This window comes from Solenopsis invicta, chromosome 1 (genome assembly GCF_016802725.1).
Source record: "Solenopsis invicta isolate M01_SB chromosome 1, UNIL_Sinv_3.0, whole genome shotgun sequence".
Taxonomy (NCBI): Eukaryota; Metazoa; Arthropoda; class Insecta; order Hymenoptera; family Formicidae; genus Solenopsis; species Solenopsis invicta.
This window is the reverse complement of record NC_052664.1, coordinates 29,032,368-29,058,661: the sequence shown is the minus strand read 5'-3', so window position 1 is coordinate 29,058,661 and position 26,294 is coordinate 29,032,368. Positions and strand designations below refer to the sequence as shown.

The following is a 26,294-nucleotide window of genomic DNA, read 5'->3' as shown; positions in this document are numbered from 1 at the left end:
TGCATTGCTAATGCAACTTATTATTGAATCTTTATTTTTAATCACTTAAAATGTGAAAGACTGTAATGATCGATATGTTAATTTTTCTGTTAAAGAAAGATCGACCTTTGATAAATATTGACTTTCATCAAACTATCTGCAGAAAGTTTAACGGCACAGTTTGCACAAGTCGCTCTGTATATTAGATGTATATTGTAATCCCTGTATATCGTAGTATCTACAGTAATATCTACATAATTTTACTCGCAGTCTCAATTTATTTTTTAGTGCAAAGAAAAACTCATACAGCTTCCAAGATAAAAAGAAAAAAAATATATCATGTCGTGAACAAATCTACAATATTATGATTTTTAGCAAAATTGAACGACTGACGCGATAATACTCGCTAAAAATAATTACAGATGTTTTCCGGAACATGTGATTCACGTCAATGCCCATTGTTACCTCGAAACAGTCGTTCGACATTCCAAAGTAATTAAGAAAAACGTCAGCTTAGCGAGCATTTGCCCGTGATTATTTGCGGGTGTATGCGCGTGCACGCTTTGAAATGATGACAGAAAACGCGAGGTTGTTTAGATAGTCTTCGTGCTGGGGCACTCGTAATTTCTTGCGTTATTCTTTTGAAACGAACTCCTCCTCTCTCCCGTCATCGCGCATCCAGAACGAAAAAGGTGCGCTCGCATCGCCGACGACAAGAAGATCCCGGCGAATAACGACCGCTCGTTCGTCGGTGCCTTTTATATGTATACAAACGACATCGCGTCGCTCCAGATCGACTTAACTGTCTCTCGCTTGCTTATGTATTTATTCGATCATATTTGAATAATTGGCCACCCGATAGGGCCACTGCTTAATAAGTGGCTTGCCTCGCGTGATTTATATCGTGTGATTTATATGAGAAAGAGAAAAGAAAAAAAAACGGATTTCGTCAAAAAATAGAAAATTGTACTAAATAGTTTGTAATATCACAAATAAAATAACAAATAATTGATATTTTGTATGATTTAAATAACATTTAAATTCTTACACAATTTTTTTTATTTCCAAAGATTTTATTTTTAGATATTTTTTTTCCAAAGATTACTTCCATAATTGTGTTTTTTATTTGTAAATATAAATTTAAAGACTTTTTAAAATATTAGAATATATGTATTATTACTTTTTTTATACTATTTTAAGTTGTTAAATATTAATTCCTAGAATACATTTAGTTATCCTGTATATTCAAGATTTTAGATTTTAGTAGTAATAAACCTATTTTAATAAACATTTCCCCCTTAATTGCGTCTTATAAATGAAATCACGAAGTATCAAGTATATATATTAATAAATATTCTATTAATAAACGTTCCATTAATGAATAAAGAAACATTTACAAGAGAATATTATGGCACACACACGCACACACACACACACACACACACACACACACACACACACACACACACACACACACACACACGCACACACACACACACACACACACACACACACACACACACACACACACGTAACCCGTTAATTTTAAAGGTAGTATAGATCCAGTTGTAAAATCTTGGTAAGATAAATATGCCGAAACAGTTTGCATACTCATCTCATTAAAATTCATGATGTTACAAAATTCAACTTGCGCTACTTCGAAAATAAGCTATGTTTATATTATTTTCTCATCTTTAAAATAAATTCATAAAAAATTACATATATAACATAAAAACCATCTTATTGGATAATAAGCAGGTCGTTACTAAAACTGTCTTATCTAACTTAAAGCAGGTCGTTACGGCATAAATGGATCGGTACAATACAATTCTATAGGAAATAATGAAAAGAATTGATTTGTGATGCAAAAAATACTTATTACTTGCTTCGACGCTATTCTTATCTTTGTCGCATTAGGCTATTAGTGAGAGAGAAACCCTTACAGAAATGTAATATTGACAGGTTTAAATTGGTGAGTAATTTAAGTAACATATTACTTAAATTACTCGTCAATTTATTGCCGTCAGTACTTCAGTTCTATAAGGAAGGGATGGCGTACTGCCATTATCTCTATCAATATGACATTATAGCGGCCAGTCTTTTTGCGATGAGTCGGAGCATGTACTCTCATCAACCGAGACAAGCAAATCATGTGAGTGCACCTGCTGGGTAAACGTTAGAAGAGCGGGGATTTTCTTTTGAGCGCGCAAGCTATTGCTCGAAATGCCTTGCTGCATTTTAAATATATGTGCATACAGATGTAATTTTTTGTTATTTCTTTTCGGACGAGTGTTTGCCTAATATATGTATAATATATTTTGACGCGACACTTGCAAAAAGAGAACATTTATTTTACGCGACAAGTGGAAAAATATAATTATAAAAATATAATGGAGAAATTTTTACATTTCTGTTATTGGAATATGGATAGTTTGGCAATTATAATTCTTAACGATTTTCATTTTTACCTCGGTTTTCACAATTTCATTATAAAATAAAATATCTCTTTCCTCTGAACTTTAAAATATCATTCTTTATTTTTTTTTTTATATTGAGAATGCTTGAAAGAAAATATCAAAAAATATCTTTTCCTCTGTGTGCGCCATGGCATGTTTAAATGTTGATCCTTCAAATTCTTTACGTTATTATTTACGCTTATCCTAGCTTTATTCCATATTTCACAATGATTTTACGCTTTCATCATTACTATTCAGAATGTACTGATGGTCATTTTCTTCATTTATCTTGTTTACACTAAGGATAAATAATTATTATACAACTTCTTTTTTCACAGGTATAACGCAAAATTGAGATACGGATCAAGGAGCGTAACCAGTATATCCGCTTGTGGCAGCTTATAAAAATGCATGCGTACCTTGGTGAGTGCATCAAGAGGAAATGCCGAGATACACACACCCCTGCCCCTGCGCTTCACCCTCCCTCTTCCTGCCTCCCGTGTTTGTGTACATATCGACAACTCGTGGGAGTACATGCTCCCTCAACACACTCAACGCAGATACTCAACTCAGACCGCAAACAGTGCAGCGCCACGCTCCGCAAAATAAAACGACGCCGTATATATACGACACCATCGTAACTCGCAAAAAATGCATGGAGTACGGCGCATAATGCGTTCGATCCAAAAAATCTCTAGGGCGAATGTTCCAATTACTTTCAGGTAGACTGGGATTTTCCATGTTTTACATAATCGCGCAGTCTCCCCCGTATTGGACGGTCACATTTTTTCGACATGAGCGAAATGTCATTTCATAAACCATAGATACGTTGCGTCCAGATTAAATCCTGCCTTTCGCGCGAAAATAGCTTCTTCCCTAACGAATAAATATACGAGCAGTTCGTGTCTCTCTAATCCTATTCGCGTCTTCCTCGGAATATTTTGCAGAGACGGGATTTCTCTATGTGCGCCACATAAATGGAACATCGTGCGACGTACGTTGATATTTATGAATAATTATTATCGTATAATTAAAAGGCTTTATAACAAATTACATAAAAATATGATGAAATAGAGTATTTTAAAATTATTTTATCTGAAAATATAGACTACGTACAAAAACCTTTTAATCCCGTTAATGATTCTGATGAATAATGTATTGCGAAATAAATTCAGACGTATTCATTTTCCGATAGCACGGGACGCAACTTTTACATTCTTCTATGGGTTTTTAAACTCTTTTAAATTCAAGAAAATTCAATATAATTGATGTTATGCTTATCAAGCAATTGCCTTCAAAAATTTCATTGCTCATATAAACTATAACGTTTTCTTTTTTAAAACGTAAGGAAGAAATCATTAAGATCATCAAACATTTTTTTATACTTTTTATAGCACAAAAAGAAAAATCGTGGTATAATTGTATCTTTGAATTAACTTTTCGTGGTCCAAACGAGAATTTGAAGACCTAGATGTTTAACTTTGAATTATTTTACTTCAATTCGGATACATATAAAAAAAATGAAAAACGTTTCTAGTCAAACAATTCTGAAAACGTATTGTAAAATGTTGGAAAAGTAGCGGAAAGTTGTTGAATGGGTGCCGGTTTTCTAATACGTACTTGTTCAATACTTTACATTGTTACTTCATATAATTAACATTTAGTGATAAAAATAAAAAGTAAAAATAAAAAGTAAGAAATATGACAAAAATTCAACAAGTTTTATTCGTGTTATCAACATTTTAAAAAATCAGATACATCTGACGTTTTTCATCAACTTATGATAACGTAGTTATGCAATTTTATTTTAAATTGTTATATTTTCATAAAAGAAGGCTTATTATAAAATACTTGAAATTATTTGTATATACATATATATTTACAATTATTACAAAAATTAAATTAATATTTTTATAAACTCTAAGTTTTCTAACTTATACCACCATAAATTTTATTATAAAGAAATAATACTAATGTAAGATTGATAAGTGATAACAGTAAAATTAGTAATTACTATGAATAAAAATATGTCAATACAAAAATAAATTCAAGCCAGTTTTCTATGTTCTTATCTCTTCATTATTGTTATTTATCGAATATTTGATTGTTTTTCCAATAAATTATTAATAATACTTAAAATGAACATTAGTTAATAGCTTCTTATTTTTTTAATTACGTTAATTCGTAAATTCAATATTTTCGAAAACAATTTAAGAGATCAAAAGTACGCTTTAGATGACCGGTTTTTTAAATCAAATTTTTCGCAGCACGTTACAGAAAAGCTTATGACAAATTAAGTCGTTATTACTGAAAGGTTTAACATGTAATAACAGATGACCAAAACATCGAGCAACAATTTTGAACTTTGATTTGCTTTCAAAACAGCACCAAATGGGAAATATAATAAAAAATAGCTTAGGTGATACGCATACTTTGGCAACTCGCCCTTACCAGCATTTTTCAGATTTTTTTTAGAATTTAAAAATCCTTTCAAAACACAATCAGATACCAATGATCCGGATACAAAGAAAGCTGCGAAAAAAAAACGTTGGACCACGAAGGTTTAAATTCTTTTCAAAGATATGATTTTGAGATTGGATTGTCAACAGTTATATAGAAAGTATTTCGAAAATTTCAGAACTGTGTTAGTCGTGTATCAATTATTAATTATGCGTGTGTTAATTATTAATTATAACTTCTAATAACTTACTTGGTACATGTCGATGGTACGTGTACTGCTACGAAGTTACTCCACGCAGAATCGGCTGGGTTTCCCTGAAAGCAAAAGGAAAAAGTAAAATAATCATAGCCGTGTAAGATACGTTAGAATTTTCAATTATTCGCAGTTATTTGCTCGTTAGGAAACTGATGCAAAGAATTTCTCTGTGCAACACCAATACGAAATTAGAAGTCGCTACATATTGTCTCATTATTCAGTTGATGTTAATATTTGTTACCATATGTTGTCGTTACAGCATAATTTTTATATTATATTAAAGTGTTTTCACGTTGCTGTTTACATTACATTATAATTATGACATCGAGCGAGGGTCACACACGCGCGCACCGCATGCGTGTGTGGTACAATTTCGCACATACACACACACATACACGCTCATTTGCTGATTTATGAACTAAATATTCATGAAAATGTTAATATACATTTACGACGCGGAGTGCAAAAGCTCTCGAGGGTTCCGCTATTTTTGTTCTCGACAATTACATACGTACCCGACACTTTCTACGTCCGAGTCATTTCGTTCGATGCCTATCGTCCATCGATGGCAAAATAAGGACCATCGCACACAGACAAACTTAAGCGGTAAAACATATAAAGTAAAATCAACACGTTGGATTTGCTACTGTTGTTAGGTTAGGTTATGGCCTTACATTCTCGACTGCCCAAGTTTCACTGCTTAAGTTTTTTCTTTTTTTTGAGGTGCGCCGTGGCCTTAAACGCTCGTATAGGCTTGAGTCCGGAGTGTGAAGCTGCCGTGTCTCAGTAACCATTATCAGAAGTCCGGCATCAACAATGATCGAAGGTCGTCGTCCATCGTCGGTTAGCAAAGAGTGGTCGGACGAGTGTTTATCATCGGCGAGCGAGGGTCGTCGCGTAAAAGACGTTAGAAATATCACTGTCGCAATATCGAACGAGTTACGCGACATTACCCGGCAAATATCGAATAACTTACGCGACATTAAACGCGCGACGTACGTACGTACGTCGCGTTGGTGTCACGGGGAGGCAAAGACGCCGCCGACTCACATATCGTTGCACTACCGGGAGCCAGGAAGTCGTCGGAGTAAGGCACTAAGCGATCTCGCTCCTCGGAGAGCGCCCTCCAAAGTGTATTTATCATCGTTGTAAATTTCGCCCTTCGTAAAACGGAAACACGATTCGCGCGCACCGTCACGGTCATCGGTGTTGATAAAAAAAAAAAAAAAAAAAGGGAGAAGAATGTATCAGCGCGGAAGCCGTTTATACTCGCTCGCGCGCGGGGCACACTTCGCGGACGCCTCGGCCGCCTCGGCGATCTTCGGCCGGGCTCGGGCGGGCGACCGGCGCGCGCCCCATGCCCCACTCGGCGCTCACTTCGCTCAGTGCTCGTCGTGCAGTCGTCGCGTCTTTATCCCTTCCACGGTCGGTCGAGCGAAAAGTCACCCTCGGCTACCGGTCGCGCGCGCGTTACTGACCGCTACGAAGTTGTCTGCGCGATTCGCGCGGGGCGACGAGCCGCCGCGAGGAAAGCGGAGCGAGCTGCGACCGCTCGGATTTGAATTTGTGACACTTGTTCTATCGACGGATCTCTTGGCGTGAAATTCCGCACGGTGGTGAAAGTGATTGCGACGATTCTCCCGAACTCGGCGAGTCACGCGAAAACAATGTTGGCCCGAATGTTGTAGAGGTGGCCAACTCGCGCGCTCCGTATTCGCAACAAGTTGCCAGGAGTGTGTACTTCTTTTCCCTACGAGGGATTTATTTCTCCGTCTCCGTGTTTCCTCTTGTTCCGCGAGTGTGTGCGTGGTTTCGTGTGTGTCCGTGAGGATCGAGAGGATTAATACGGTGGCCGGACCTGTGAGAAGCTGAACCGAGGCACCGACGCGATGGTAATCGAATCTTCAAACATGGAACGTACTGTAGTGACGGGCGATCGCATTCAAAGGGAATGTCGTGTGCTGTGATTGTTATCTCCAAGGATCTCGTACACGGTAAGAGCGCGCGTTAATCTCCGTTTTGTTATTCTGCTCTTTTTCGCCAAGATTACACGCGTACGCACATCGCAAAACGACGAACGATCGCGAGGGACGATCGATGAGATATGTTCACGTGAAATTAACGATTTGACGTGGACACCACCGTCGACGGACGGCGAATTCGGCCAAATGATCAATATGGTTAATGTCTCTCGCACAAATAAGTGAGGGCCCCTTTCGTAAATGTTGATCATCAGTTGGCCATGCCATTTAGCCGAATCCATAATCGTGTATTACTTGGGAATATATATACTTCAAATGACAATATTGGAGAATACGGTATTTCGGAGCAACGCTGAAGGTTTGCGCTTTCTGGAGCTGCGCGATATTGGCGATTTTAATCTTTCTTAAATTACATTTCACGAAAATAACTTTTTGTACAACACTGGCGTCTACCAGTTCTATTTAGCATTTCGTTGAATATTTCTGGAGCTAAATTTGAAAATTTAAGAAAGATTGAATACTTGAAAAGATTGAATACTTCTTGAGTCTTCTAAAATAGAAATGAAAAATTAAATTGATCTATCTTGTTATAAATTTAAACGTAATTTTCATGATATTACTAATTGTAAATACATAATATTAAAATATACATGTGTGTAAAATATGCATGCACAAATGTATATTTTAATATTTGTAAATTTAAATATAGGGACATGTAAAATTTTATTATAAGAAAATGAAATTCTATTTATTTCTCAATTTTTACTTTACGAAAACTGCTTTTGAAAGAATTCGAATTTGTTTATAGATACATATTTTATTCATTTTTCTTCTAAAATATTGTAGCAATATTTTACTATTTCGACTGTATGCGAATTTAAACATGTTTTTAAAAAATATTATGCAAATAATTGTATTTTTGCAAACGTAATAAATATTTTGGACTTAACGAATTATAAAATATACTATAAACAAATTTCGTTTTGATACACAGTAGAAAACATTTTGTATTTATGTTAAAATCTTTATGCTAAATTTGTAACCATATCCATGTGTTAATTTAACATGTGATTACGTCATTTAAATATTATGCGTTAAATTGATATTCAACATTTCTTATTAATGTTAAAATAACACGATTAACATTAATAAACAAATAACATAAAAATAATGTATCTTTAAAACAAATTCTGGGGTATATTGATGAAGAAAGGTGTTCCTTATATTTTGTTTCCAAATTGCATTGAAGTTACTTTTTTTATGTTAATTTTTTATATAATATATATTATTATATAATATTTATGTTACATTATAATATTCATCTCTTACTAAATTAACATAAAAATTTGAGTGGGCCATGCGATATATGTTAAATTTAACATAAATTTTGCTCTCCCGTGTATTTTTACTTATATAAAAATAATCGAAATATCACTTGAATATTTCTTAATTATGCAGCAGCGATGTAACGCTAAGTGCATTTCTCGTACGCATATCGTATGCACTTCTCTTTCATTATTTCATCATTAAAATCTCTCCATTTTCACTCATGATTCTACGTGCTTATTTGGTTTCCGTCTATGAAAAATGAAGATGGTACATGTCCGTAATTTTTAATTGCGGTACTCCAAATTAAAAATTGCGCAGGAATTTTTTTCTCGTAAAACACCGCGTTCGGCTTTGTTACGCTCATTAACACTACTCCTCACTTTGCAACCCTTTTCTCTTAATTTTCGTGACAGTTTCGCGATGAGCCAATTTAAAAATTTTTAATTATAACGACAACAACGAACCTTCCATTGATCACAGTTCATGCATGATCGGGATGGCGAGTAATGAAACTGTTAAAAAAATATTTTGATATTAACAAATTAATACATAATAAGTTTCATGACTATTTATTCGCGATTAATCGACATTGGGTTCGTGGAGGCGTAGATGTACAAATAAAATAACATTATTAGATACAATTAAATTCATTTGGCGCAGCATTGTTATGTCGTTATAATGAGATATTATTTACTATCTTAAAGCGGACCATATTGCTCTGAATACGTGAATACGGAATATATTGGAAATATTGTGTTACCGTGTACGGAAATATCGAGCCATATTTCCTGCTTTGCCGTATAGAGCGGCGCAGTTCTCTAACCACTAAAGTATTTACGAGCAGCAATAAAATTGTATTACAATATTCACGTCATTACACGTACAAAGCGAAATTCTAATATCGCAAGACTTTTCGTACGATATAGCTTTAAATTAATTTTAATCGTGTCACATTGTTTCTTGACGCTTGCCGCCTCTCGTTTCCATGTATCATAAATCATATGCGTTTTCGAGAATAAATATGCATCTCGTCCATCACGGCGTTGCATGCGAGCATCCGCTGGAGCAACTTCGCAGCGTGGCGCGCGGCGTATTCGCGCTCTGCTGCGAAGAATTTTAATCTTTGTGAAATTGTGAAATCTGCACGTTCACAGGCATCTCTCTTCTCGCAGGAGGCGTTCTTTTCGGGAGCGACGGGTAATTCACATACGATGGTAACGATCAATCGAACGCGATAATACCGGGAACAGTCTCACAGACGTATTACACGGGATTTAAATTGGGTGCTTGTCACTCGTTGACTGGCAATTTTCTCGAAAAAAGGCGCGCGCGTTGCCAGTCACGAAAACAATTTATGCCTTTGTGATCGGGAAGATGAAAGAAATTCTCCTATAAAAAGCCGGCGCGTCATGTTAGAAATTATACCTGTTGGGGATACGAAGATTTTGAATGAAAACGCTGATCCGTCCCTTTTCTTCGTCCTATTATTTTTTAAATCTAATTCGTTTCCCAATGTATCAATATCGGCGTGCCTTGATGTTTAATATGATTTGCCAGAATACGATATACTGTTAAATTCAAATGTACATTTTTACATTTTTACAATATTTACATTTTTCTTTCAAGGATTTAAAATGCAAATTTTTAATTAAAAAATAAAGTTGCTAAACTACTAAAATCAAATCTATCAAGTGAGGCAAATGTGATTTTTTTTACTTGTATATTTATTATTGCATATGACTGAACTTTTAGTGTTACTTAGAAATGAAAATGACCGAAAAAATAATTAGAAACTTTGAATAAAAAAGAAACTCAGTAAATAGTTTTTTATTCTGGTTTTGAAGAATTTTTTTTACTCGAATGTGTATCTTTCTCGACATTTAATTTCATTGTATTATTATTCTAGAATTCAATTCTTGCATTCATCCAAAAAATGATTTCTGTTGTATAAAAATAAGTGTAAACAATCAGAATATAGTACAACAATTAAATGATGATGGATACTTTCGACGTTGAAGATTATTGTCGGTAGGAAGCAGAAAATAAATTCAAAGTTCATGTTGTTGGAACGAACACATCTCTTTTGTGTTTATTTAATCATTAAAGATATAAAAATATTAAATACTATTGAAACATTATATCAAACGTACATCAAACATTTTAACAATAAATATAAAGAAAAATAAATTCTATGTCTTTCTTTAGTATTTTGACAAAAAATTAACTTTTTTACTCGGTTATTTACTCCGAATTCAAAAATACTTTTTCTCTGGTACTAGTACTAGTTTCAGTTATAAAATCGATAATTTTCATTATTTCAAGAAAGAAGTCATTTTATTAAAACAGCAGATAGCCCATCTATGTTGTTGATTCGATTAAATAAAATGAATTAAATTTGATTAAATTAAATTATAAATTTATTCTGCATATTGGATTGTAGATTAAATGAAGCGAATAAATTCTCTTATTCATGAAACCAGGCTTCGAAAAGTATAAATGTGACACTGAAACATTTATTTATATGTATTTCAAGTTTGCCTCCGCTGACGTGACGTTTCAGAAAATATGAAAGAACATAAAAAGTTGAATGCTGGAAAACATGAATTCTAATTCTTTACATATTGGCAGGAAAGTTAATATCTGTATTTTTTTAATACATACATTCAGAAATATTCAAGATATATAACCAACTTTTTGTAATAAAATTCGAGGATTATTGATATGCAAGATACAGAATTTATTTTTATTTCAAGTTTTAAATAAATATATTTTTGCTTATTTGAAATATCTGTTAGAAACATTTCCATAATATTTTTGTTAATTTAATTCACTGATTCATATTTGTACGTTTCACATCGTGTGTCACGAATCTTCTGAAAAACTCGCCCAGTAATAATCTCATATTCAATACTGCATTGGATTATTGAATCTGCATTTTTCAACGAAATCGGTTTAAATAGAATATTAAGAAAAAAAGATAAGTATGGTTCGATGTGGTACGGAATGGAAATTGTAATGACAACGTATCGTATCGTACGAGATATATCGCATATACGCAGCGAGATGGAATTCTCGCGATCATTAAGTTCACCTATTGTCAGTCTGGTACGTTTATAAGCGTGTAGAGATCATATCAGAGAAGATGGTTAGGACTCGACCCTCGATTCCCCTCGACTGTGGGTGACCACCGAATAATTCTACTGGTAGGTCGATGTGCATTTACATAGAAATCTCTGATGACTGGGTAGGCGATTACGTTTCCGGACATTATACTGTTTTATCGAGGGATTTTAGTCGCTATCTGTCCTAAGAATCCCTGGCATTTTGCATCGTGATGCGTCTAATTCACGATGTGATTTCGACGAATCGATTACGCCATTAGTTATGAATGCCCCTGGCTGAGAAAATATAATCCGCACATTACTTCCGACGCGACATTTATCATATTAAACGTAGACAAATGTAATCGTTGAATATTTTAACGCTGAGTGTTTAATTAGATATATAGTAGATACAATATACAAAGGTGAAATTGTTAGGTTCGGCATAATGAATTAAATTAAATTAAAATTATCAAAATGTCTTCAGAGCCACTCGCTGAGTTCTTGCGGATTATACGAAATTTTTATATTTTTAAAATGTGAGATTTTATGTTTTGAGATGTGAGACCCATACATCCTTAAATTGAGAATTTTGTAATCATCATGACACTATAAGTGCAAGGTGTGATTTTATGTAATAATATTGACATCTAATTAGTTGTAATAAAATCTGATCAGCAAATGGTTCTCGAAGCAATTTTGATATTTTAATTTAATAATGTGATATAATGTAAATATATGGATAATAATATAAAGCTAATTGAAATAAATATAAACTAAAGGAAGTATAACTGAAAACATTTCATATTGTAATAATGGAATACTGCTTTACTATTACGACATGAAATGTTTCCGTTTCTATTTGTATTACAGAGGTGTTTACAAGTTCTATACTATATTTGACTACTAAACTATTATGTGCATAACACACATTTCTGAATTGGTTTTTCTGTTTGTATATAAATATCTTGAATTTTTTAGCGAGATATTGTTAGTGTTCTTATTTTGAGACTAAGAAGTGTGTGTGAAGCTGGCATATCATTTGGTGGAAAATTACTAAACATTGACAGTTCTGGGTTTATTTTCAATAGTTCTACAGTTTCTGATAGATAAAACAAATAGTTCTGGCCTTTAAAGCGAAAAAAACGCATAGGACAAAGTGAGATGCCAGGTTCACGCAAATCTCAGTTTGTCCTAAGTCATTTTCCAGACTCAATTCTTGTAGGATTTTAAAAGATCTATAGTTTTAGATGAGTTCTAGAAAGAGTTCTAGCGTTTAACATAGTTTATTTAATTAAAAAAAAAAATTATTATAAAATATATGTTTTATAATATTACATAATAGAGTTCCGTGAACAAAAAAATATTTTTTTTACAGTTCTCAACATATTAAAGCGTTTTCCGAAAAGCGCTCGGAAAGACTTTGCCCTATGCGTTTTTTTCGCTTTAAAGGCCAGAACTATTTGTTTTATCTATCAGAAATTGTAGAACTATTGAAAATAAACCCAGAACTGTCAATGTTTAGTGATTTTCCACCAAATGATATGCTAGCTTCACACACACGACTAAAAATAATTCTTTTTCTATTCAGCCATGATAGATTAATGTACGTGAATTAACACGCAAACTTAGTCTGTGTAATGATTATTATTTTAACTTTGAAATGTTCCAAATTTCAATATCTAAATGCGCGCAAAACACAACACTTGTCAATTATAATTATAATTTTATACAGATCATTTTATTGTTTTTAAAGAGCTAAATAAAACAGCAATAAATAATTTTGCTGTTTGCCTTACTACTTTTAACAATTTTTAGCTAAATTAAATTTTCATATAGAGATTTTTATATCTATCTCTATTTTATTTAACCTACATTAAGTTACAAGAAATTAATGTGTCATTATATATTTAACATACTGGAATCTCATATATTATATAATGTTGAAAATAAAATTAAATCCTAATTTAAACCATTGTTTCTGTTATTAGTGGAAATGTTCGGACACTGCAAAATTAGTACACACATTTTCAGTTAGCGGTTTAACTCCCGAATGGAACTGTTCGGACATTTCTTTTATTATGGAGTATGTACGATGTGGAATAATGAATCGTAATTTACCAGGTCCCTCGCGATATCTGCGCGTGGGATGTGATTGAACCGTTAATTAGTCTCGAATTAAACGGTCCCGATACTGCCCGCGTGCGATTTTACAATTTTACATCGTAATTTCTCGGGTGAAGCACATCCTTCGATACGCGCACTTCTGGTTCGCTCGTTTGTTTACTCGTTCATCGTGAAAATTGATGCTATTTTTTGCTTCGTTGGATATTCAAGCGGACGGAATAGTGAAATTAATTATTTATATTTCTTTAAGTCTCACCAGCGAAAAGTAATTAAAGGCGCAGTTGTTTGTCGATATTGAGTTGCATCGAATTAAACCGTTCGGTTTAAAGTATTTAATTCTTTCCCGCTAACTGCATCGTGACATTTTAAATGTCATTGTTTGCTTATAATTATTATAAAATGTCACTTTTGACTTTACAGAGGAATTGTGCTAAATTAATGACAATCTGATACATTATTTTTTTTCAAGTTAATGTAGCTCGGATAACAATTTAAAAATATTGCAACTACATAATTCTTGTATCTAGCATATTTGAAAAAAATTTGTTAAAAAATAAAAATATTTAGTCAATGCGTTCAACTAAATGTTAAGTTGATTTAATTAACTTTTTATTAAAAAGTATTAATGGTTGATATTAGTAAAGTATACAAAACATAGATTGTATGATAAAATATACGAATTCACTAACTGCTATTTGTTAGTAAACGAGCAACACTTTCGATATTATTTCCTCACTCTCGGCATTTTGTAATTCTTTCGTATTTGTTAACTTGCTAACACAACATGACATACCCGCAGCACAACTGTAAAAAAATACAATTACAACTTCGACAGGTTCATTTGCAAAGTGCGGCAATTTCAAAACAGTCTTGCGTTTTACGTCCGATTTTCACATTTTTAAAGTGTTTGTAATTTCTCGAGGAACCGTGCTATAGATGATATTGTAGTAGCTGCGAAATGTGTTCCCCGATAATTTACTTCAATTGGTATTGAAAAACTTTCATTACTTTTTAAGACAGTCCTTTATGAATACCGTTGAGACTTGCAAGTTTTAATGCGTTCGAATGCTTTCTCCTTAGAACTCCTGTAACATCTTCGAAACCAGAAATAGTACACGAGAGAAAAATCTTTATTTAAATCAATTCTTTTTTTCCTATGAAAATATACTTTATTCCTGAAAATATCTGTTATTACTTGAAAAAATGTCTGTTATTTTTTCTTCTAAGAAAAACAATGAAAAGCATATACATAGAGTTAAATCGTCAATACTGGCCTACTCCTCCTAAAGTGATACCCCCGTATTTCTCGAAAATTGAACTGCACTGTATTAATACTGATAAAAACACGATTTGTTTAGGTAATTAAAAAAAAGGAATAGTTCATAAGTTAGTGAGATAAAAGCCACTAAGAGCCAACACAAATTCTTAGTGTATAATAACATAATTATTAATTAATGACAAGCTTTAATTCAAACGTTTCGACCCTTGGTTTGGACACAACAGAAAACTGTAGATGCAGAAATTAAGATTAAGAGCAGGAAACCGTCGCAGTCAAGTAAATTAAAAAGTTTCATCAAGATGTTACAATGCTTGAGACCAATGACTACTATAACTAAACTGTATAAATTATAAAAAAAAAGTATTTTAATAATTGTAGAGTCAGCAAAAAATTTTTTAAAATTGTAAAAAGAACTTACTCGTAAAAAGCGGTCAAGAATGAGATGTTTCAACTGTGACAAGCGACAAATTTGTGAGAACAATGCGCTAACAAAGTCTAGCAACGTTAAATTCATTGTGTACTTAAATAGAAAGAAGAGGAAGCATCAAGATTTCATAAACAGTTGTGTATATCTTGGGTCAACGAACTCCGTGTCCCGTTGTAAATTCAAGCCTAACTTTTCATTCAAGCCCAACTTTTGCTTGCGTATGTGATTATCTCGGAGATTAATTGTTTCCACAGTTCGTACATTCACAGCTTTTTTTCTGTATAAAATCTGCTAAAAACAATTTCTTCTGAAAAATGAAAATAATATTTGTACGATTCTCTCTTGCAAATTGAATAGTTGAAACAATATGAGACAGTATATTATTGATCATATTAGATCATTTTACATTTGTAGCTTCCTATTTTGTTTACATTTTTCTCTTTCATATTTTCCTCGTAATGCGGTTTGAAACATAAAAACGCTATGCATCGTAAAGTGGATTACCTCTCTACAAAAGTAGACAATAACTACAAAATCTTCAACTACAATGTTGATAGATGTTTCATAAATTTTTTCATATTTTCTTTAATACCTTAAAGTAAAAAAAGTAACGTTGAACGTGACATATTTACTAATAAGATTCCAAAAACACGTATAAAGTGAGAGGATTAAATTCTAGCCTTTCAATTGTATAAACTTTGTCTATTACATACAAATATATTTTATCAACATATATTTTATCAATTTCTTTTACAGTTAACTCTCTCTATTATCTAGACGTATCTGCATTCTGTTATTTTTGCTTAGGGTGCTAGTTTTGATCTCGATTTCTCAGATGCTCTTTTTGAATGTTGTAAAAATATTAATAATTACGAAAGATGAAAGAGTATTATAAAAAGTGCTGTACTATCTGATAGAAAATATTTCCTGGTTTATATGTGTTTTGCTTTTAAAGCAATATTTTTAGCTTTTGTTTAAGAAATATTTTTCAAAAATAAAATCGGTTCTAATATTGATGACTTTCCTCTATCGCGCTGTAGATACATTACTTTGATACTTTTTCTCTTAAGACGCAATGTGTCGATCGACGAACGCGTTCTTATATCGAAGTTAATGGAATCGTACGATGCGATATATCACGATACGAACGCACGAGTCACGATATAACAAGCGTGGTAAATGCGGAGGCTACGGTGCGGCGCAAGTATCCGGAAATAAACTTGTTGCACGACCGATCGGTAAATAAAATAATAACTGGGGCACGTAACTCGATTAAACGACAATCGCGATATTTAAGCGCCGCTGCGCTGTGTCATTCTGCCGTGTCACAATCGACGAGGCCTGTCGCGCGTGCATCAAAAACTCGAACAAGAAGCACGCTTTTGTCACCGTGACGAATACAAGCTTGCGCTAGGTGCTGTGCATATTTTTGTTTTCCTCCTCCCGAATTTTTGTTGGTCGAATTATCCGCGACGGAAGCAACTGCGTCACTGGATGAAATATTTTGCACTTTCCCCCCCTCTCTCTTTCTCTCTCTCTCTCTCTCTTTTATTCCTGGGAGAACAGATGCAAAAAATATTTTGCAAAAACGAGGAAGTAGAGGCTAGAGACGGCTCTCTCTCTTTCTATGGATGCGCAAATTTTTTTTTTTTTTTTAAAGGTAGAAGAGAGAGAGAAGGAAACAGAAGCGTGATTACGCTGAATGTTCTCTGTCAGCTATCGAGAGAGTTTGAGCGGCAGGAGCAACTGCCATTGGAATTGCGTGCGTTTCGCTACAGGTGAGAAAGGAAAATCAGCAGAATAGAATTCGAGAGGGAGAGCCGTAAGGGCGTTACGCGAAATGGGTAACGCGAACTTGCACGTTACATTTGCAATGGTCGCAATTTTCCGAAATCGCGGTGTCAAGCGTTACGCTGCTCGCGAGCAAATTCTATAGATATTACGCAATAAATTATGTTACCTTGATAAATTTGAGCTTAGCGTTAATTATTTGCCACACAGTTAAGGATGTATGAGACATTTCTCAAAGCATTAAGAAAATAATGAAAAAAGTCTATTGTTTTATATTGCATTTAAAAGTAGTAGAAAAAATTTGGCTGTTATTTTCTCTCTGGATAAAAAATTATTTCAATAAAAAGTAGACATGTGTTTTAATAAAAATACAATTAATAATAAAATAATAAAATAAGAAATAATGGAAAAAAATCTGAATTTTTTTATTTAAATACTTTAAATATTCAAGATGATTTGTGTAAAATTTTATTACCATACAGAAATCAGTTTTGTAAAATAAACAAAATTATTTATTTCTTCACAAAATAACTAGACAGACAATCACTATAAAACTTCATATAAATCATCTTGAATGTTTAAAATATTTACATAAAAAAATTGAGATTTTTCTTAATGCTGTAAAAAATAATTTAATTTTAAATAACAAATAAAATATAAAAATATGTTGTTAAATAAAAATATAATCTTATTCTCACAACTTTTATATGTATATAATTCATTTAAAGTGTTGTTATTAAATATATTAATCAAAATTTAATTTACTTTGTAGGGATTGTATGTCCGATACATCCTAAATGCGATAAGTATTTTTCGCAATGATCTGAAAAGTTTAATTTCCATAAAAGTTGGTTTGTTTCGACGTGATCTCGACGAATTTAAGAGAAATCAACTTTTTCTTTAAGTTATAAAATTTTATTTATTTGTTTTACTCTAAAAAACAAAGCAATGCATCTACAGACCAATCTAATTCTAGTTTGAGATACGCTTTTAAAGCCAGGTTGCACGGTCTGGATTATCCAAAGACTGGATTACACCTCCAAGTTAGCGATTTGTTGTCTCCCTTTAACTTACATTTCTCCGCTCGTAAATAAAGAGAGAGAATATGATAAGAATAGATTACTTCCCTGATGTTTTCGAAAAAAACTCGAAGAAAAAGATACCGTAAGATACGATTTATTTTTTATTTTATATTCGCCAGCACGTATAAATATAAGATAAATCTGCCATTCGAACACTGTTGAATACGTAATCTTTTTCTGTATAATGTTTTTTTCATATCTCATTCCTACTTAAAATTTATTTAAGGCTTCTCCGTATTCAATGTCTCAATTTTTTCTGCAAAAGGTACACTGCAAATCTACGTGTACTCTTTGCATTTTTATGCATTAAATTAAATTTATACGTGTACTTATTTTTTGTACTTGTTAAACGCTTAGACGTGTATCAATATTAAATTACACGTCTAAGCATGTAAAAAAATTACACGCATATAAATGCGTAAAAAGTGACTACATAATTTTATACACAAAAATACTTGGATTTGCAATGTAGTATCGTCCCTGAGATCGAGTCGTGCGCTACTAGGAAATGATTATGATGTGTAAGAAACGACAGTAGGCATGAATATCGATACATTTTAATTGCAAGCTTGAAGGTGCTTTCCAGCTACACAAGTCGACACTGTGTAATACAGTGTCTATTAGTGTAAGAGAGAAAATTTTAGTTGTCTTGCTCACACTAATCAACACTGTGTTACACAGTGTCGACTTGTGTCGTAGCTGGAAAGCATCTTAAAACCACAAATCTTGAACAGCGGTAATATGAAACGATCGATGAGACACGCGACGCAAGTGCGTCGCGAACGATTAATACCGCGCGAGTAAATAAACAAACGATAGGTTACTTACCCCTCTCTCCGGCCTCTCACGCTATCCGGCACCGATCAACGCCGACCAAGCCATTGCTGCTCCTCGCGCGCTACGAGACAATGATTACGATATGGTTAAGAAACGGCAATAGGCATGAGCGTTGATACATATCAATTGCAAGCTCAAAACCACAGACCTCGGACAGCGGTGATGTAATACGATCGACGAGACAAGCCGTCCGCGAGCGCGTCGCGGACGATTAGTACCGCGAGAGTAAATAAACAAATGATAGGTTAGGTTTCTCTCCGGCGTCGAGCGACACGCGACATCGATCAAGCTGCTCGTTCCCTCGGAATCCTTCGCAGCTGCTTCTCCGTAGCACTTACACATGATCTCACACGCACGCACTCGTTACCAAAACGCGACGCGAATATATAATTAAATGCGATTCGAGGGCGCTTCCGCTGCGCTGCGTCCGCTCCGTGGCGTTCCGTTGGCGGCAAAGAGCTTCGGTAGTGGACGGCGATCAACTTCACTCCGAGTTACCACGCGCATCAAACGAGGGTTAAGAGGTCGACATCGAGACGGCACTTTCTGTGCACGCACAGGATGTTTGACGCGTGCTGTAACGCGTGCTAATATGCATACATAGAAAGCGAATATTAAACGCGTCGATTCGCAGCATTTTAACCCTAGCTTGACTCGCGTCGTGTCGCGGCGGTAAATCGGAGTGAAGTTGCCGAGGTGACGCTGACGTCATCCGCCTCTCTCTCCCGCCAACGGAACGCCGCGGAGCGAACGCAGCGCAGCGTAAGCGCTCTCAAAATCACGTTTAATCGGGAATTACATACGGCCTCCGCAATTAGTTCTGTACTCGTTGCGTGTCGGCAATAAACGCGCGTGCGAAGGCTATGGGGAAGCAGTGCTGCGAAGGAATCCGAGAGAAGGAGCAGCGGAAGCTTGGCCGGTGTCGCGCGTCGGTCGGCGCCGGCGAGAAAGGTAACCTATCATTTGTTTATTTACTCGCGCGATACTAATCGTTCGCGACGCACTCGCCTCGCGTGTCTCGTCGATCGTTTTACATCACCGCTTTCCAAGATCTGCGGTTTTGAGCTTGCAATTGAAATGCTTGAGTCTAAATGTTCTTGCCGTTTCCTAATCATTATCTCGTAGCGCGCGACTCGGTCTCAGGTTTACGACATTACGTTGCAAATCCAAGTTGTATTTTTGTGCATAAAATTATGAAGTCACTTTTCACGCATTTATGTGTAACTTTTTTGTACGCGCAGACGTGTAAGTTAATATTGATACACGCCTAAGCGTTCAACGAGTACAAAAATTACACGCACAAGTTTAATTAAATGCACAAAAAATGCAAATGCGTAAAAAATAACTACGCATTTCGTACACTTGAATTTGCAGTGCAGGCACGTAGTCTTTGAAGTGAGAGATAAAGAAAAAAGAAAGTTGGCGCGTGTAACCATGGCTCTCGTGATTTATTGATGATTTCAGTGTATTGATGGTTCTGTTTGAAGGTTTGACGAGGAAAAATCCGCGGACGAATGAGAAGAATTTGTGGAGGGAAAGTTCGACGATGAGAGTTTGAGTCGCGGAAAGTGCTTCCGAGAGTGCCTGGTCTCCTGGTCCGCGCTTTTCGTCGACGACGAGGGGGCAGAAGACGACGGGGTGTTTGTAAAAAGGAAGCGAAGAGCGGGGCAAGTGTGTCGCTGACACGAGTTGACGCTGCGCGACGTGACGTGACGTGACGTGACGTGACGTGACGTCGGAGCGTCGAGATGCTTCGAGATGAGATGGCCACTCCCCTTGGATCCCTCACGCCCCTTCTCACGCTTCTACTCTACGCTTGCAGCAGCTGCCATGCCAGGATAACCAATCAGGAAATCGGTGAGTGCTAGTTCAAGTAATCTGTAGCCGATTGAGCATGGGACAAAGGATGTTTAATGCTCCTTAAAGTTGGACAGAATATTGGACAGAATGTATCTTGTAAAAAGGACGTCAAACGTTGGAGTAAAAGGACAAACAAAATTCAAGTTACGTTTTAAAACGGAATATAATGGAATATTTATAAAAATTTGTATATATTTAATGTGTATTGATCAAAACGACGTTTCAGTTAGCTGAAACGATATAGTACGTTTATTTGATATCAATGTATGTACATTAGATAAAAAAAATCGAATGGTTGACAACAATAGAAACAAATGAACTTAATTGATATTGCTGTGTCAGCACTTCGTGGCTAAATGAAACTAAACTAATTGCGCTAAAGTGGAGTCATGTTAAACCGTCTACGGCTGATTCATTTTGAATAATTGGCTTGATTAGTCCAACATTTTCGAGACCAATAAATATCCAACAAATTCTTTGCTCGATCATTCTTGAGGAAAGTAGAAAAATTGTAGTTTTCTCTGTTTAATACTATTGTTACGGTAGAAGAGAGTGTGTGTCCGCGTGATGCGTGCGCATCCGCAACGAAATAGATCTTGGCGTACAATTTGGAAAATAAACGAACACGAATACACACTTTTTCCAATATGTTTCGGTAATATAAATACGATCGGTTGTTACGTCATATCGACGTAGCCAGATACGAGATTGAATTCATGGTACGGCTACATGCATTTCCGAAGAGTTAAATAACGGAGAATATCTTTCATATATTTATATTGATTGACACTTCTCGTTAGGCATTTAAAATGTTATAGCTTTTACTAAAGGCGACCGTAATCATACAATCATATATAATAATATTAGTAGAGGAGAAGGTGCTATAGCCATTTACATTTTATGCAATAATTTAGTTGATATTTATTATTTTATTTTACAACTTAACGATTATTCATTAAAATATTATTTAATAGATGCTAAAGTTATGAAACATTTATTACGTTGAATATTTATAAAAATATAACGACGTAACATAATGGATCGAAGTGGAATAAGAGTGGAAATATAGGCCACTATAATAATAAATTTAATAATTGATTTTGTTTAAAAAAAGATACACTATTTTATTACAAAATTATATATTTTTAATTTAGAGGTAATAATTTTCAAACAAATTTTTCTCTTTCTTTAAGATGGGACATTTTGTTAATATTTATTATTTTATTTCACAACTTAACGATTATTCATTAAAATATTATTTAATAGATTCTAAAGTTATGAAATATTTATTACATTGAATATTATTTATAAAAGTATAGCGACGACATAGCATAATGGATCGAAGTAGAATAAGGGTGGAAATATAGGCTACCATAATAATAAATTTAATAATTGATTTTGTTTAAAAAAAGTACACTACTTTATTATAAAATTATATATTTTTAATTTGGATTTTTTTTAATAACATTTTGTGAACAAATTTTTCTCTTTCTCCAGGGTGGGGAATTTTGAAATGTTTAAAAATAAAAATACCTTATAACAAGTTACAGACCATATTAACTTCACTACAGCCCTACAAAACAGCAGGCTACTAAATGATTTCATACAAGTAATTATTAAAATTCATCACCTAATAATGAAGATAATACGAGTGATCATAATACCTATACGGCTCATAATATCACCTTCTCCTCTATATTATAAAAACTCAGTTACAGTGAATCGATAATTGAGCGTTCAAGTTAAAATTACGTAAGATGTAAATCTGTCAATCATTACGTGATTGATATCATTACGTAACTTATATCGCGAGATAGAATTTCGAGGATACGAGTTATCGTGCTTTAAAGGGGTAAATATCGATCGCTGAATACGTGATCGCTTTAACACAATTGAGTTTCGCTGTGTATCGTGTGCATTGAGTAAATCTATCAGTCTTGTTAATAGATAGTACTGATGGAGAATTATTACTCCGCTGGTTGTTACGCGCAGTTCGAAAACAGTATTACAGAACTTAATCTGTCTATCGTTTCCGACACTTGTACTACCACTCTCTTGATAGTGCTGGACTAATTCGCAATTTAAATATCTGTGAGTTTACGACGAGATACGCGCGCCTGCGCGCGTATGTATTAAACAATACATTAATTACTTTTTTTTCCTTTTGTATTTTTTACGAGAAATAATTGAGAAATATTAAAATATGTTTAATTAGGTATATTGAAGCCGTATGAATAAGGCAATTTATGTTAAATTTTAAAATAGCAGCTTTGCAAACTTTGAAACAATACACTCGACATTGTACAGCCGAGCATACATAAAGTTGCTGGATTAAATTCTGATATTGCGGCTGAGTTCTTTTTTTGCTATTGTTACGAAAAGACTTCTACGAGAATCTTTGATAAAGATTTCCGATAGGACAGTGGATTTTTAAACATAAACATTGATACAGATCTCATTCGGAAAATTGTCTTTACCTTAAAATAATAGAATTGTATTGGATGTGCTCAGCGGCGAGACCTTATATCACTTTTTTTCATCTTTAATGAGTTTTACTCCGTGCGACCGTGGAAATTGAAACTGAATGAAACTTAGAAATGTGCTTGAGCGAGGGTCGAAAAGGGATTATTAAGAAGTATCTGCATACATATTTCATAATAATTCCTACTTCCTTTACACGGATGAGTAAGAAGGCACGTGTCCGGGCTCTTTGCGAGTCGGACATTATTTCAATTTTCGCGAGGTAACGTCGCTTTGTGTACACGCGGACAAAGCGACGTATACTTTTGTTGGTAACGTGGCAATTGAATCACCCGGTGACAAAAGCCACCGGGTATTCCGGCCGCGTAATTTCGTCCCTCGGGCGTGAAAATGAGGGGTTTTTAACCCATTTTACACACCGCGGCTTTAACGAGATCGCCATGTCGCCGTTATTTCGTGGACCATCAAGGCCGGGTGCCAGGCTGCATGCGAAAAGAAAATGCGCAACGGACTGCTTTATCCCCCTCCCCCCTTCACCTTCTTTTCCAGCGAAATTACATCGTCACCGCTCGAGACGTAGCCCCGTACTTCTTGCTAATAAATCACTGTCGAAATTGGGATTATTATAGATAGATATAGATAGATTGAGTTTATCATAGATTGAATATAATCGAGAAAAAATTAATTGTGTATAACTATTTTTGATTGCTATCTTAACTGGTAGTTGACATGAACGAATTAATTATATATAACTATTTTTGGATGTTGTCTTAACTGGAAGCTCACATAATGCGAATGTATATACTTTTCACAAAATCGGATGTTTTATAATTTGTAATAGTAATAATAATTTCTGTTTATTTAACAAAATTTAATAACAATTTTCCTACAAATTTAAATATACTTTGACTTAAAATATATCACTATATAAAACTGCAGAGTTTCATAATAATTATAATTTACAGCAGATGATTTATTTTAATTAAATATTTCAATATTTTATTTAACATAATTTCCAGCAGTAATAAAATTATCAATTTTATGAATTAACGTTGTCCTAATAGTTGAATTGCTCTAAATCACCGCAAGTTAATTTCTCAGGCGACCTCGCCTTTAAAGCTCAACGTGATTGCAATGTCAGTAAACGACTTGGTCGCAGTCAGATTCGTTTCGCGTTTAAATATTTACCGTCCGTTCAGGCATCTTTATCAAAGACTTGTAGTAGTAGTCCTCGCGACAACAAAAATAGCAACAACAAGAAAACAACTTAAACGAAATCAGAGTATAATCAAGTAATTTTACTCATACTTGACCGTGCTACTAAACGACGTCAAGTGTGTTTTATTTAATGTTAAGCGCGAAACGGAAGTAATTACGGCTACTCGAAACGTAAAGTAAGAGAACGTCGTGACGGTTTGCAAAGCTCCGACAGCTAATTAAACGAGTAAGCCACTTGCCTTCAAACATTTTGATAATTGATTAAAATCGTGAAGAACAGGGCAAAATGTGGTTGCCAAATGTGACTTGACTTTATTACGAAAATGTTGACAATGTAGTAAGAGTTAAGTGAGTGCAGTGAGTTTGTCTTTTTTTAGGAGGATTAATGAAATGAAAAATGCGGAAAGAATTAGCTTTTATTTGGTAAATTATGAGAAATGTAACTTTTATACACATTTCTTTTATAAATTTGAAGTTGGACATTTTATTAACTTTCTACATTTATTATTATTGTTGGCAATTATCAAAATTAGAAAAATTCTTATGTCGTTTTAATTCCTGTTGTTGCAAGGATTTGCAAGAAAGATTGCAAAGTATCATGCTGCAGTTTGCGACGTTAAAATGATTTATTCATACTTTTCTAAAACTGCAAGAAGTCTTTCCGCATTTCATCAAAGTTTCCTCTTTTGTCACGCACGCGTATTATCTTATGCTTGGAGGAGTATTCTGGTTCGTAAATTACTTGACTGGCGAATATGTTGGTGGCAAAGTGGCATCATTTTTAATAAAAATCTTTTAATTATGGGATAAAAATTTGTACACGTAAAAACAGGTTATAATAAATATGACGAATTTTTAAAATCATTGCCAAATAATCCTGGAAAATTAAACCGTGTAATATTAGTCTAAATATTCAAATTCTGAAATATTACTGGATGCCCCAATTTTATCGTGATACTCGTTAATAGTATTTAGATTCCTAAAATTATTTTGAAATAAAATTTCTAGTACCAAAATATCAAGACTACAATAATTTTTAAATGAGGAAAGTTTAAATTTGGCAAATTAAACCGTTGGAATCAAATTAAATTACTCGCGTGTTCATGTATGGCATATCGCTGTATCACATTAATGTCGTACATTAATGAAGATATTCCCAAGTACGATTCATATTTTTCACATTAATTTTTTATACATCTTCGTTATGCGATGTGCCATATCTGAAACGTGCGAATTTCGGATAGTCTGATTTGACGACTTTTTTAAACTCTTCTCATTTAAAAATTGTTGTTTCGACATTTTGGGATCAGAAATTTTTGTCTCGAAATGATGTCAGGAATCTCTCATTAACGGGTGTAAGTCTGAAAAATTAAAAGATTTTAAAGGTATACAGTAAAAAAGTTTATAAATGTTTGAATTTATAAAAATGTTAACTCAATTATTTGTTTCAATGAATGATAAGATGTTTCCAAGATCTTTTCTATTGTTTTCGACGCTGACATTAGTAATTCGTTATTTACATAACGGGTACATAAAAGGTATGTAGAACAAAAGAAACTTGAAAAATTGACTCTCGTGTAATCTCGATAAGGACATTGTTATTTGCCAATCTGACTTTTTGTCACGCTC

The 26,294-nt window shown here is 34.0% G+C and overlaps 2 protein-coding genes across 7 annotated transcripts in view; one reads left to right on the top strand and one right to left on the bottom strand.

Annotated features, from left to right (window-relative positions):
* LOC105203649 overlaps window positions 1-6,368 on the bottom strand; it is an 84,972-nt gene extending 78,604 nt beyond the window's left edge. The window contains exons 1-3 of one of the 2 annotated variants that reach the window (XM_039453373.1): window positions 5,826-6,368; window positions 5,667-5,749; window positions 5,146-5,210 (exon numbers count right to left, since the gene is read on the bottom strand). In XM_039453373.1, the coding sequence (XP_039309307.1) occupies window positions 5,174-5,210; window positions 5,667-5,749; window positions 5,826-6,134 (429 nt within the window). In that variant the 5' untranslated portion in view covers window positions 6,135-6,368 and the 3' untranslated portion in view covers window positions 5,146-5,173. Of the gene's footprint in view, window positions 1-5,145; window positions 5,211-5,666; window positions 5,750-5,825 lie in introns of those variants that run through there. The other variant, XM_039453367.1, reaches the window with a different exon arrangement.
* A 145-nt stretch (window positions 6,369-6,513) lies between these two features.
* Window positions 6,514-26,294, top strand: part of LOC105203674 (nephrin) — a 269,754-nt gene continuing 249,973 nt past the window's right edge. For 2 of the 5 annotated variants that reach the window (XM_026134212.2, XM_026134213.2), the window contains exons 1-2: window positions 6,514-7,145; window positions 20,594-20,963. In XM_026134212.2, coding sequence (XP_025989997.1) covers window positions 20,855-20,963 — 109 coding nt within the window. In that variant the 5' untranslated portion in view covers window positions 6,514-7,145; window positions 20,594-20,854. The remainder of the gene's footprint in view (window positions 7,146-20,593; window positions 20,964-26,294) is intronic. The other 3 variants (XM_026134211.2, XM_026134214.2, XM_026134215.2) reach the window with 3 other exon arrangements.